We start from the raw sequence: 14176 nt of genomic DNA on the forward strand, positions 1-14176 counted from the left end.
TTTAAAGTGTCAATTATATTCCCAACTGAAAAAACTAAGGTAAAAAGGTTCTACATTGAATGGAGGAGTAACTCCTATTGGACCAGGGTTCCCATAGATCATCATAAACTTGAGATATAATATATGAAATTACCTTACAACACTAGAGAGCAACCACTAACAAAAAGAAACTTGAGATATATGAAATTACCTAAAAACACTAGAGAGCAACCAATAACAAAAAGAAACTAGAGCAGAATTTAGATTTAAATTTTTAATTTAATCTAAATTAAATTAAGTTAAATTAAATATTTAACTTAGATAAAAGAGAATGAGATGGAATTGTTACGGTCCATGATCAAAGGAGCGAGACTGATACAAAGCAAAAGTCAAGCAAGGCCTTATTTCGCACCAGTTATTGAGAATCAAACCAACCCGCCAGGACCGTCTCTTGCAGAGCGCGTGACAACCCCCAGCCTCCCAGACTAGCTTTTATAGAGCAAAGGCCATGTGGTTGAGCCTGGCCAATGAGATTATAACACACAGAGAAAGTTGCATAGTCATGTTAGGTCATACGCAGGTGGCCAATTGAATTACAATTTACCCTATAGCAGCTGTTTGAACTAGCCTATCACTCTGGTCAGGATTGGCATCCAAAAGGTGGGGTTTACATTCTTCGGTGGTTAGGGAAACAGTATGTGTGCTTTACTGATTGGACCTCTCCACCTGGCCTGACTCGTCCTTGCATTCTGGGCTCTGTTATTCCCACCTGACTTGACCCGTCCTTGTATTTGGGCTCTCTTATCAGGGACTGGTCGACCATATTTTACTGGTTTCCCAGGCTTGCTTCTAAGTAAGTTCCTTGGGGGAGGGGCAGGGTCAGTTTAAGTTTACTGCACAAAACAACAGAATGGCTATTTAACTGAGATGGAGTCACTCTGGCTAATTAGGCCCTTACATAGTTTCCCATTTTACTAGCATTATGCCTAAAGGCAAGCCACAAGCCAGAGGTTTGTGGTGTCACTAAAACTCAGAAAACCTGTACTCTTACTTGAAGAACAAGAGGACAGAGTTCAAAACAACCTCACAGCTGGAAAAGTATGAAAAATTTCAAAAAGACCCAGAGAGAAATGGCAGTAAAATCTGCATATATCTACTCTGCCCAAATCTCTGACTGACCTCTGAAATATGCATGTATGGGGCATACTCCAAGCAGCTGAGCTAAAGCTCCCCCCCAAAAAAATTAATAATTAAGCCCTGAAAATTTTAGCTGCCTCTTACCAAAGAGGAACCAGAGTTTGAGGCTTCAGTACAGTCAAGTTATACTACTGCTAAAACAAACAAAGAAAATCAATACTTTTCAGAGGATCATAATAGAATCAAGAGTCTCTACAAATCAATCACAATGTCCAGGATACAAATCAAAACCACCAGACATACAAAGAAACAAGAAAATATGAGCCACACTCAAAAGAAACCTAATCAACAGGTAGTCCCTGAGATGACTTGGTTGCTGAAATTAGTGGATGAGGATTTTAAAGCCGCTTTACAGCTATGCTCGGGGACATAAAGATGACTCTGCACATGATAAGTAGGAAATCTCAGGAAAGACACAGAAACTTTAAAATAAATGGAGAGTTCAGAACTTTTGAAAATAATACCAAAGCAAAGGGGGCAGGGGTTGCCTGGGTGGCTCAGTCGTTAATCATCTGCCTTCGGCTCAGGTCATGATCCCAGGGTCCTGGAATCAAGTCCCACATCCAGCTCCCTGCTTCTCCCTTTCCCATTCCCCCTGCTGGTGTTCCTGCTCTCGCTGTCTCCCTGTCAAATAAATAAAATCTTGCCTACTTGTGATCTCTCTCTCTGTCAAATAAATAAATAAATAATCTTTAAAAAAAAAAAAAAGAAAATAAAAAAAATAAAAAAGAAAATACCACCACCAAAATGAAAAGTCACTGGACAGGCATAACAGCAGTTTGGAAATGAGATGGGAGAAAGTATCAGTGAAATATGAAGACAGACCAACAGAAATATTCCAAACCTGAGAAAAAGAAAATAGATATTGGGGAAAAAATGAACTGAGCATTAGTGACCTGTCAAACAATATCTGTCTTTGGAGACTCAAAAAGAAAAGAGAATGGGTCAGAATATATACTTGAAGAAATGGTGGAAATTCCCCCCAAATTTGATAAAAGATAAATTTACAGATTGAAAAAGGTCAAAACCTAAGCAGGATAACACAAAGGATGCACATTTAAATACATCATAATCAAATCACTGAAAAGCAACTAAAAAGAAAAAAAAAAGCTTGAAAAAAGAGTCAGAAATGGGGCAATTGGGTGGCTCAGTCAGTTAACTGTCTGCATTTGGCTCTGGTCATGATTCCAGGGTCCTGGGATCAAGCCCCATGTAGGTTCTCCACTCAGCAGGGAATCTGCTTTTCCCTCTTTCTCTGCCTGCCGCTCCTCCCCTGCTTGTGATCTCATTTTATCTCAAATAAATAAACTGAAGGGAGGGATTAAGGAATAAAGAGAGAAAGGAAATGTTAGAAAGGAAAGAAAGGAAGAAGAGCCAGGAAGAAAAAAAAATAACATACTACATACACAGGAAAAAATGGAGGTGAGAAGACAACCTTCTTATGAAATACAAGTATTGAGAGGTAAATAAGATTCATGTGTGCAAACTGCTCTCAAATAATTCACAAAAAGAAATAAAGAGAAAGTGATAAAGAAATGTTGAGGGAGTTTGAATAAGGATATATGGCAGTGCACTGAACTATTCTTGAGATTTCTCTGTAAATCTTAAATGATTTCAAAATAAAGTCATAAAAGCAGATGGATAAAGAAATATGGATGCATGAGTGTGTTATTTTAGATATATATACATCACATATATATATAATTTCCTGATTCTGTCAGCTGACAGAATATAGAAGCAGTTAACACCCCAGTAACAATGAGCACACCTGACACCCAGATCTTGGTTTCTAAATCTCATTCTCTATAAAGTCAGGGCTCCTTGAAGAAATAACTGAATTGAGGGTTGGGGAAGAGAAGTTACAAGCCTAGCCTGGAAAGCCATTATGTTGCCAGAAAAGGAAATGCTCAAGGGAAACGATATGAGCATATCGAAAGGTTACAGCAACCAACTTAGAGGAGCTCTCAATTACCAAACTGGAATTGAGCAACAAAATGATTATAATATATTACAATCATATATTACAATCATATAGAATTAAGTATCCTTGTGTTCTGATATAGTTGAGTAAATAAGTAAATTGGAGGAAAATAACTCTTCCTACAGTAAAATTCCAATTTTAGAATTAAAACTGAAAGTAGAAGAGAGAAATAGCATATGAGCAACAGGCAAACATCACAATAACCGCTGCAGGCAAAAACTGATGATGGATGCTAAAATAGCATAAAATCCCATAATTTCAGAGTATCTCCTCCCACAAGATGCTTATTAATTAAAAGTAGAAAATGGGAGGGGCGCCTCCGTGGCTCAGTCGATTTAAGCCTCTGCCTTCGGCTCAGGTCATGATCTCAGGGTCCTGGGATCAAGTCCCGCATCGGGTTCTCTGCTCGGCAGGGAGCCTGCTTCCTCCTCTCTCTCTCTGCCTGCCTCTCTGCCTACTTGTGATCTTTGTCTGTCAAATAAATAAATAAAAATCTTTTTTAAAAAATGACTATAGTTAAAATCACTAGTGAAATATATTAACCATTTCATACCTCTTGTGATACAATGAATGAAAAGGGCACATTAATTCTATAATATTCTTAACAAAATATATATCATCAGAGTAAAGAAAAGGGAGAACAAATACAAAATGAGAGAGGCAAGGGAGAACTCTGCAATTGGATTAAAAACTGAAGTGTCGGGGCACCTGGGTGGCTCAGTGGGTTGGGCCGCTGCCTTCAGCTCGGGTCATGATCTCAGGTCCTGGGATCGAGTCCCGCGTCGGGCTCTCTGCTCAGCGGGGAGCCTGCTTCCCTTCTCTCTCTCTGCCTGCCTCTATATCTACCTGTGATCTCTCTCTGTCAAATAAATAAATAAAATCTTTAAAAAAAAAAAAAAACTGAAGTGTCAGCATGTACTTAACAATTTATAAATGTAGTATTTACATATAAATGTGTTTCCTTGCTCTGCCAGCTAAAAGGGCCTAGGATGTGATATCCCAGAACTAATGAGCGTACCCAGTTACCAAATTTAAGTTTCTAAGGACCATTAAAAAAAAAAAGTTCCTTGGAAAAATGGCTGATTCTATGGCTCTGGAAGGATTTTCTATAAAGTGAGAAAGTGCTCAAAACATGTTCTGTTACATCAGAAGGAGCTAGATCTGATGGGGCTCACCCAAGCCAAATCTCAGACATTTTAACATCAACATACATAAGTATAGTAACAGATTATAATCCACTAAATAAATCTAAGAGCCTATACTTAAAATACTGTCACATGAATGATAGATGACATATAGATATACAGAGGATTCCTTACAATAAAATGGTAATTATGGGGGTGCCTGGGTGGCTCAGTGGGTTAAGACTCTGCCTTCGGGGCGCCTGGGTGGCTCAGTGGGTTGAGCCGCTGCCTTCAGCTTGGGTCATGATCTCAGGGTCCTGGGATCAAGTCCCGCATAGGGCTCTCTGCTCAGAGGAGAGCCTGCTTCCCTACCTCTCTCTCTGCCTGCCTCTCTTGTGATTTCTGTCAAATAAATAAATAAAATCTTAAAAAAAAAAAAAAGACTCTGCCTTCGGCTCAGGTCATGATCTTAGGGTCCTGGGATCAAGGCCCACATCGGGCTCTCTGCTCAGCAGGGAGCCTGCTTCTTGCCCCCACCTGCCTGCCTGCCTCTCTCCCTACTTGTGATCTGTCAAATAAATAAAATCTTTTTTAAAAAAATGGTGAAATATGTGTATCATGTAACAGAACTGAAAAATGAGTATTTTGTCGTCATCATAATAAAGATTGGTTTAGACAAATATCAAGTGTTGCTAAGTCAGGGGAGGGAAATGGGATGTTTGACAACAAACAGATTGCTTATTTTCCCACAAGGGAAAAAATAAACACTACAAGGTAAAGACACAGAATACTTTGGCCAACTGATCAAAATCAACGTCAACAATGAGTTCCTCAGATGTGATATCCTCAAAAAGACATATCACTTTTGTAGTATTTTGACTGGCAATACATAACCTTATTCTAATAGAAATTTATCTAGAAAACACTAGATAAACATAAACTGGAAAACATTTTATATCACACACACACACACACAGAGCTATTTTTGTTATGGAGAACTGATTTTCATGATATCTGACAGTAGGGATCATATCTGTCACATTACCTGATAATTAAAGTTTAATAAACACTGGATGGATACTCCCTGCATAGACTAAGATGGTAAGTCCCAGAGAGTGTCTTTATTTATCTGTTTTTGGCCCTAATTCACAGTGAAGATACAAAGTATGTGGTTGGAAGAATAATGAATTTTTAAACTAAGTAAATAGAATTTATTGGGACACCTGGGTGGCTCAGTCGGTTAAGTGGCTGCCTTCAGCTTTGGTTGTGATCCCAGGGTCCTGGGATCAAGTCCTGCGTTGGGCTCCTTCCTAGTGGGGAACCTGCTTCTCCCTCTCCCTCTTGCCTACTGCTCCACCTACTTCTGCTCTCTGTTAAATAAATTTTAAAATATTTTTTTAAAAAAGTAAATAGAATTTGTTTACTAAGTTACATAACATTCCACATTCTCAACTAAGTTTCTGAAAGCAAGCTTTTTTCAAAACTTTAACACTATAGGGGCGCCTGGGTGGCTCAGTGGGTTAAGCCGCTGCCTTCGGCTCAGGTCATGATCTCGGGATCCTGGGATCGAGTCCCGCATCGGGCTCTCTGCTTGGCGGGGAGCCTGCTTCCTTCTCACTCTCTCTGCCTACCTCTCTATCTACTTGTGATCTCTCTCTATCAAATAAATAAATAATCTTTAAAAAAAAAAAAACAAAAAAAAACTTTAACACTATATAAAACCAGAGAATTAGACAAATTTAAATGATCACTTCAAATACATAGTTATACACTAACTTTGAAAAGCCTTGTTTTCTGCCCCCCCCCGCCAAAAAAAGAAAAACCACCAACAAAGTAAGTTGCAATAACAGCAAGATTTATGGTACACTGCAGTTAGAACCCAACTTTATTGTTACAACCAATTTTTATTTACAGAATATAAATCTCTTCAAAAAGATACATTCCTTCATTTAATCAATGGTAAAAGGCCTTATTAAACAGAAATAAAGCCTAAACATCACTCATATTCAAACAGAAATACAAACGACTGTTTGTTTCTGAACATACAGCAAAAATGTATTTTTACTTAAGCAGTTACATGAATGAGGCTGTTTTTAATTTTCTTCACTGGCAACCCCATTTTTATCCACAGAACAAATTTTACACTTAAATTAACAGTAGTAAAAATGTAAAAATTAAATTTTAAACATGAAAATATGCAACGAAAAACAGGAAGTATCTCCATTACCAAACAGATTAACAAGTTCTCAGACACTCAGATACTTTCTGAGGCATATCAAAACACCTACATCAAAATTTGCATTCATTTGAGAGGTATCAATACATGTTTCAGTGCTGAGACTATTTGTAGCACTTACAGTATATACAAAGCAGCATTATACTACTATGGTTCACATTTGATAAACACAAATTTAAGCTTTATGCCACAATTTTTCAATTCAACACACAGCTAACGCAGTGACAATTATTCATTTTGGTTTTTTTTTTCTTCTGAAACTTAATTCTCAATTAAGGAAATTATCACTTGAGAACATGGAATAATGCCATGTCTTATTTCTTATGATAACAGTATTATTTTAAAAGTCAAATACTTCATACCATGGAAACTTCACCTAGCTGTAAAAAGATTCCTCAATACAGTACAGTTAAAAGTTTCCTCTTAGCGGATTCTACCAATTTATAGTTAGTTTTAATACACATAAACAACAGGAAACTTCTTCAGATTACTGGATAATAAAAATTTCAGTGTGTCACTACCTAAACTGAAGTAGCAGCACACCACAACCATGCCAAGTAAATCCTCTTGGCTCCTCCACTGCTTTGGGCAGGGGGGGGGGGGGGGGGGGGGGTTTCTCCAGGTCACAAAAGCTAGTTTACATGGATACTACCAGGTCTCAACCTATCTCTGAAAATTCCTTTATTAAAGAGTTCTGAAATTTAATTAATCAAACAATTCAAATCAGCCAGCCTCTTCTTACCCTTCACTAACTAGTTGCAATACAACATGTAATGTTTTCAATTTTTATAAACATCTTGTGTTTTGCAAAATGTTAATGGTATTTATACCATTAATGGGTAAGATGTAAACAAAAATATGCCTTATTTAGGGATTAAGAGTATTTTACAGAGTAATTTTTCATAACAAGAAAAGCTGAAAGATTCATAATGAACACAGATTTTACTTTAACCTGTTGTTTGTAACATCTATAGAATAGCAAGTGCATTAGGTACAGGAAAAAAGAGAAAGCAGATTTTAGGACAGAAACCTACAAAAAAGTTGAATTTGGGATGCCTGAAACACAAACAGATATTTTTCTATAAGCCTGTCATTTTGCTCATTCAACAGAGTTGAACAGTGTTGAAACCTTCTATTTCAAATTATGATCCAGAAATGAAAGTTGTTTGTATAAAAACTGTGTTCAGAAAAATCTAATTCATTATGTAAGACACCTTGCTGATTTCAGTTTTCAAGTGTTCAAGTAATGCAAGCATTTTCTTTTATATCAACACAGTTACAGACTAAGCTTTAAAGATGAGGGAAAAAATCATTTAAAATAACTGATACGCTTTCTGTCCAAAGACATCAAACCCAAAACATAACACTGTAATCACACAAGTGATATGTAACTGGAAAAAAAAGGTGGTTCGATATAACTAACATCTTTTTTTTTAAAGAAAATAAAAACACAAAACAGACTGCCTTAATATGTAGCTAAGTTTCCAGTCAAAGGACATTCTAAAATCTAGTAAACTAAGGAAGAAAAATCAGAGCAAATCAATTCTGAAATGAAGCGAAAGCTGCTTTACCACATATTTATAATTCATTTCCTTCTTGCATAATAATTACTTGTGTTTGCCTTTTGAGGAAAGTAGTGTATGTTGCTGCCAATAACAAAATTCTCTTCCTAGCATAAAGCATTGGTACCTTTGTCTATCAACTGAATAACTGATTAATATTAGAAGCTTAAGTCTGTATCACTTTGGAATCCAACCAAAATGCTTATTAAAAGCAATTTAAAGCATAAAATCAAACTGATAGTATTCACAGTCTTATTATGTGTAAGGATACAGAAATGTAACGATACAGAAATCCACATATAATATAAAAAATAAAAATCTATATAATTTTCAAAGTGAAGGTTTTTACTTTTTTAATTGAGAGTGCTTGGGGAAACTTTTTTCCTTTAAATCTGGAAGCTTAGTAACATATTTATAAGCTGAAACAAATATCTGTAGTTCAGCAAAGATGAAAATAGCAGTCGTTAAGATTAGTCATGACTTACTTTTTTGTCTTTTACAATCCGCTAATGAACAACTTTTTATTTAGAGAAGCCAAATGAGATAATCTTAAGTTGAACCAAGATCTATTATCATATCTCATATATATGGGATTTTGATTCACACAGAGTTATGCAAAATTTCAAGGTGGTTTTTTTTTTGGTAGAAAAAGGTTAACAACCTTGAAAATAGAAAAGGATAATACTTTAGCCTGCAATCATCACATTATATTTTTAACTTGCTTTAGCTTAGAATCATGACTCAAAAAATTAGCTCTAGCAGTTTATCAATTTACTGCTTATAGGAATCTAATCTCACAAAAACTAATGGCCAACTAAAGAATGAAGAAAAGTCATATTAGGCACTGAGAGGCTAAGTAAGTACTGACATTAACAAAAACTGATAAACCCTATTTTTCCAGTTCCCCTTGTTATCCCACTATGCAGCCAGAACTTTTGGCTATTTCCAGTCTAAAACCAAAGAGCTGAATCATTTCCTTACCAAAAAAAGAAAAAAAAAACCTACAAAAGAGAACGCGAAACAATACACAATCTCATATGCAAGATACAATTCACACTAGTTTACAATCTTTATTTACACTGTTTTATATACATTCCAGGCAGACCTAGTTGAGTTTTGTGCTCATGTTGATCTCAAATGACCATGTGAACAGTATGATTCACTACCACATCTCTCTGATTTCCAGAAAATAAGGTGGTAGCACGGAGTCAAGAGGGGGAAAAAAAATATTACTGGTCAGGTAAGATCATATAAGTACGTAAGGAACAAAAGGAAAAAATGTGGAATTTTGCTTGTTAAAGCATCCAGGCCACTATGGTCTATTGACTAACAACAATGAGTACACATGAATGCCACTTCTCTAACAACCATTTTCATATTTACAAAATGAACTTACTACCAGCTGAGTTATTAGGTAAGGCATTCAAGTTCCTTAGCGTAACATAAAAAGGCAACAGACATCTCAGCAAGCCAAAGGACAAATTTTAGAGGGATGTTTTTCCTTTAGAATCCTTTAAATGGTGGATAAAAAGAAAAGCAATTTTGAACCCACTTATTAGTCTGCAGCATGATACCAAAGCCTTCTACAGGATGTGGTAGCATCATGACACCCAAAATCTAGCCATAGAGTGGGGAAAATATCTTATATGTCTCATTATGTTTCCAACTTCCACTGCATACTCTCAGGGCTAAAGTGAAAGCCTCTATTCCCCTTTACATTCAGTTCTATATGAATCTCTCTGAAACATAAAAGTATCACAGCTAGCAGCTACACACAGTCTACCAGCAAAGGCTCAGTGAATCTCTACTTCAAGATAGTTGGAAGAATATGGAATAAGGTAGAAAAATGATCTTCTCTCCTCCCATAGTTCTCCAAGATACATATTGTTGCACTTTAAAAAGTCAGAAAGAAAAAAAAAAATCAAGATTTTTTTTTTAATATATTATTCATTGTCCTAAGAAAATGTTCCAATCGTAGATGGAAATTCCACCAAAAACAATTCTTCAAGCTCACTCTAACATTATGTAAAAACATTATGTAAAAAGCTATTAATTAATTGGGTCCATTCATTTAGTCAATTAGGATCTACTGATCCTATAGTAATATGGTAATATGGTATAGTAATATGGTTTATAAAAACAGAAGTGAACATTTTAACATTGGGGAGGTAGAAAACAAAATTTTAGTCTAACACTGTTATAGACACAAGCAGATTTTAAGATTCTATTTATGTAACTAGAATTTACCATTTAAAATGGCCTTCAAATGTTTCTACTTACTTTATTAGCTTTAAACATCTTGAGATAATCCAAGTATTTTAAAGCACTTATCTGAGAATATAAGTCATTTGGAATAATACATCAAACTCCCCAGAAGATTTCTCAGAGGATATATTTGTAGTTGCATATTCTAAATATGCAGATTCATTAAGTCAACTTTGTACATGGGCACTTATGTGACCAAAGTGCAAAGCCTGTCAGACTAATTTTCTAAGTTAACCATGACTGCTCAACTCCACAAACCAGCAGTCTTCAAAACTTGGAAGACCACTGATTGCAAAGATCTAACTTCCTTCCATATAATAATTGCCACCCTCTCACTCCCAAAGAAAAAAATACAAACAAAACCAAGAGAAACTAATACAGAAGCCCTCCTACCATGAATATTTCTGTTTAATTCACATTTTGTTAGATTTTAAGTATATTAGATCAATGTCCTAAATGTTATTTCTTTTAACTGCTTTTAATTTATTTCTCTGAAGCTACATATATCACGTAATCATTTGCTATCATTCTAAAGACATGGAGCCAAACTGAAACATGAAACAAAGTGTTAAGGAATGAATCTGGAAAGGTAAAAAAGAATCTATCTAAATGCTATTTTCTTGTTCCCAAATATGATAACCATTCTATCTTTGTTTCAGAAATTAGCATTTGTTCTACTAGCTAAACAGACAGAAACAAAGAATATTTCAATAAGTAAAATTTTTGGTAAAAAAAAAAAGTGATGTTATCAAATTTTAAGAACAAACTAGCAACTTAAATGACTGTATATAGTATGTGAAAACATTATTTAATGCAGATTTTGGTAACATAAAATCATATCTATTCCAGGATTATAGGTAAATATTAATATTTATACTGCCAGACTATGTATGAAAGGATAATTTAATTTTAAGATATATTCCCCCCCAGAAAAACACTTTCCAATATTCAATTCAAAAAGTACCACTAAAAGTAGACAGTAAATGTAATTTACCCTCATATACAGATATTTTTCTATGACCACCCTAAGTTATCTATACTAGTATCTGGCATTTTAAGAGTGAATGATTCATATTTCTTATAGTGTACCAAGATAAAAAGGTTACAATGAACACCTAGTTTGCTAAAATTAAAATTACTAAATTAAAACTTTAAAAAGATTTTTCTCTGGAACATTTTCATTGCTTACACTCAACCAACAGATGAAACAGATGAAAGCAGTCACAGAATTATGTTAAATTTATAATAAATAATTCACATATAACATAGATTAAATTATCAAAGAAAAGATTAAACTAACGTATTTATACCTTTTTGCAGATTTAACAAACTTCTAATCCACCACATACTGATAGCAGTAGGTATACTTCTTGACATCATTCAGTCTATTTAAAAAATAGATTGGTTGTTTAGAGGCATAATTTGTAAAGCAAGATAACCAAATTAAACAACAGAATTTTAACAAACATTGGCTTTTCAAAATTTCTTAAGAAAAGATACACAAGCATTGTTCAGCCACTTGAGAATAATCAAATCTCTTCTTTACTCAGGCACTTTTAATGCAGTAACTTCAGGCTTCATTTTAAAGTACTGGTTAAAACGAACAATTGCATACCTAGTGAGAAAAGAGTAACAACAGAATTAATAAAAAAATGAAAAACTTAATCCTTCCTTCATTTTCCACTCACCCTTCTAAGCTGATTTTTTTTTTTAAAGTTTTAGGATTTTTCAAAGGACGTATTTTTAGTTTATTGCACCATCTACTGGACACTTTTCTAATACAGTATTTAACAGATTATACCAGATTTCCTTGCAGACCAATTATTTAAATGTATGCAACCCTTATAACATTTGACTGAGAATAATAACTACAGTGTACTCTATGAGTTCTATGTGTACATCAAAAAAAAAATTGAGACAAATGTAATGTATACAGCACAATTAAACTTACCCAAGGAAATCAAAATCAATAGTGGAGTATTTGGCTTGAATCAAAGCCCACAATCCCCAAAAGAAATGAGAAGCCTAAAAAGGAGAGAAGGAAAATCAAGAATTATAATACACTTCTCTATAAAACAATTATCAAATAATGTTTCCCTTTTTCATCAACTCAATGCAGGATACTGTCTTGATGCTTTTTTTTACATAAGATACTTAAAATACAGGTAATACTGAAGTGTATAGTAACCTAGATGGCTATCGATCACTTCTGTCCACACCAAAAGAGGTTAGAATGTATTGTAACTGTTTAAAACACAGAGCCCAGGGGCGCCTGGGTGGCTCAGTGGCTTAAAGCCTCTGTCTTCAGCTCGGGTTGTGATCCCAGGGTCCTGGGATGGAGCCCCACAACAGGCTCTCTGCTCAGCAGGGAGCCTGCTTCCTCCGCTCTCTCTGCCTCTCTCTCTGCCTACTTGTGATCTCTGTCAAATAAATAAATAAAATCTTAAAAAAAAAAAAAAAAAAACACAGAGCCCAATTCCTGAACCTGTTTTGTGAAGACAGAGTTCAGCATAAGCCCTAATAGATAAAGATTATAATTGCTAAGAGGCTTTCCTATAAAATACATACTTACCAAAAGACTTTGTTTTTTGACATAAAAATAAAAACAAAAAGGGAAATCCAAATCTCAAAAACAAAAATTATTTAAATATTTAAATATCTAATTTCATATTTAAATATTTAAATATCTAATTTCATATTTAAATATGAAAAATGTTCTAGACATGACAAACATCTGAAAACAATTTTCATTGGCCCAGCAATTCTGTATCACCAACCATGACATAAAGTAACATGATTTTACTTATGTCAGAGAAAAATGCATCTTAATACTTTAAGAGAAAAAAAGATGAATGTGTAGGAGCTGTAAAATAACTACTTGTGTGTGTGCTGCACAATCTATTTCCAGTTAAACATGAAAATATTTTAAGATTCTGATAATAACTAATAAAACTTCACTTCCCTCAAAGCAGCCTATTCCAACTAGAAATATTCCAACTAGGAAAAAAAGTCTTAAAGATAAGGGCTTTATTTCAGCTAAATTCCCTATAGTAACAACAAAAGGTATCTAAGAAGAAAATTACTCCACAGCTGTGATCTTAGTATTAAAACAACAAAACAACCCAATTTGACAGGCAAAACAACAAGGTGTAAGAGAAAGGATTCTTAATTTGAATTGAGAACTGTGGGGGTTCAAGTCCAGGTCCTGCCGCTCTTTTTTCAACTTTCAGTAAGTCACAAATTTTTAAGGACCAAATCATCACTTTAAAAATATGAGAAACTAATTATTAGCCTTTCTGTATTCCACACAGGATTGTTTTAATGATTAATGGAAATTATAGATAGATAGAAATTTTTACCCTCTAAAGAGCTCTTTAAAGTATGTTGTAAAAATATCTATTTAAAAATTAGTAATGCACTTCGTGTTTAACTTCCTCAAAAAACCACTATCAGGATATATAACTTCCTATCAAATATAGATATAGAAAAGAATAAACGATGCAGTAAAGAGTAAACAGAAAGTACACGCACATGAAGCCTAATGGTTAACTTAAGGAAAAAAAAAAAAAAAGCTGAGCTCTGGAGTCAAACTGCAAAAATTACTAGCCAAATGGCTTTGAGCAATTTAATTACTCCACCTGTACCTCTGTTTCCCCATTTGTAAAATGAAGAAGTGATACTATGCTTTATAGTAAGAATTATGTATTTGGTCTTCAACTACTGTTTCTGGCTCATAGTTCCCCAAATCCTTAGAATTTCATATTAAGAGCAACGGGAACATATTTTTGTTATATTTGATCTTGTATCTTAAGTTTCTGGAACAGTTCCAGAG

At 34.6% G+C, this 14176-nt stretch overlaps 1 protein-coding gene across 2 annotated transcripts in view; it reads right to left on the reverse strand.

Moving 5' to 3' along the window:
• Positions 1-6115: 6115 nt before the first annotated feature.
• ETNK1 (ethanolamine kinase 1) overlaps positions 6116-14176 on the reverse strand; it is a 61114-nt gene continuing 53053 nt past the window's right edge. For both annotated transcript variants that reach the window (XM_046011319.1, XM_046011318.1), the window contains 2 exons: positions 12296-12369; positions 6116-11959 (listed from right to left, as the gene is read on the reverse strand). In XM_046011319.1, the coding sequence (XP_045867275.1) occupies positions 11887-11959; positions 12296-12369 (147 nt within the window). In that variant the 3' untranslated portion in view covers positions 6116-11886. The remainder of the gene's footprint in view (positions 11960-12295; positions 12370-14176) is intronic.

The sequence above is a fragment of the Meles meles genome, chromosome 7 (assembly GCF_922984935.1).
Source record: "Meles meles chromosome 7, mMelMel3.1 paternal haplotype, whole genome shotgun sequence".
Taxonomy (NCBI): Eukaryota; Metazoa; Chordata; class Mammalia; order Carnivora; family Mustelidae; genus Meles; species Meles meles.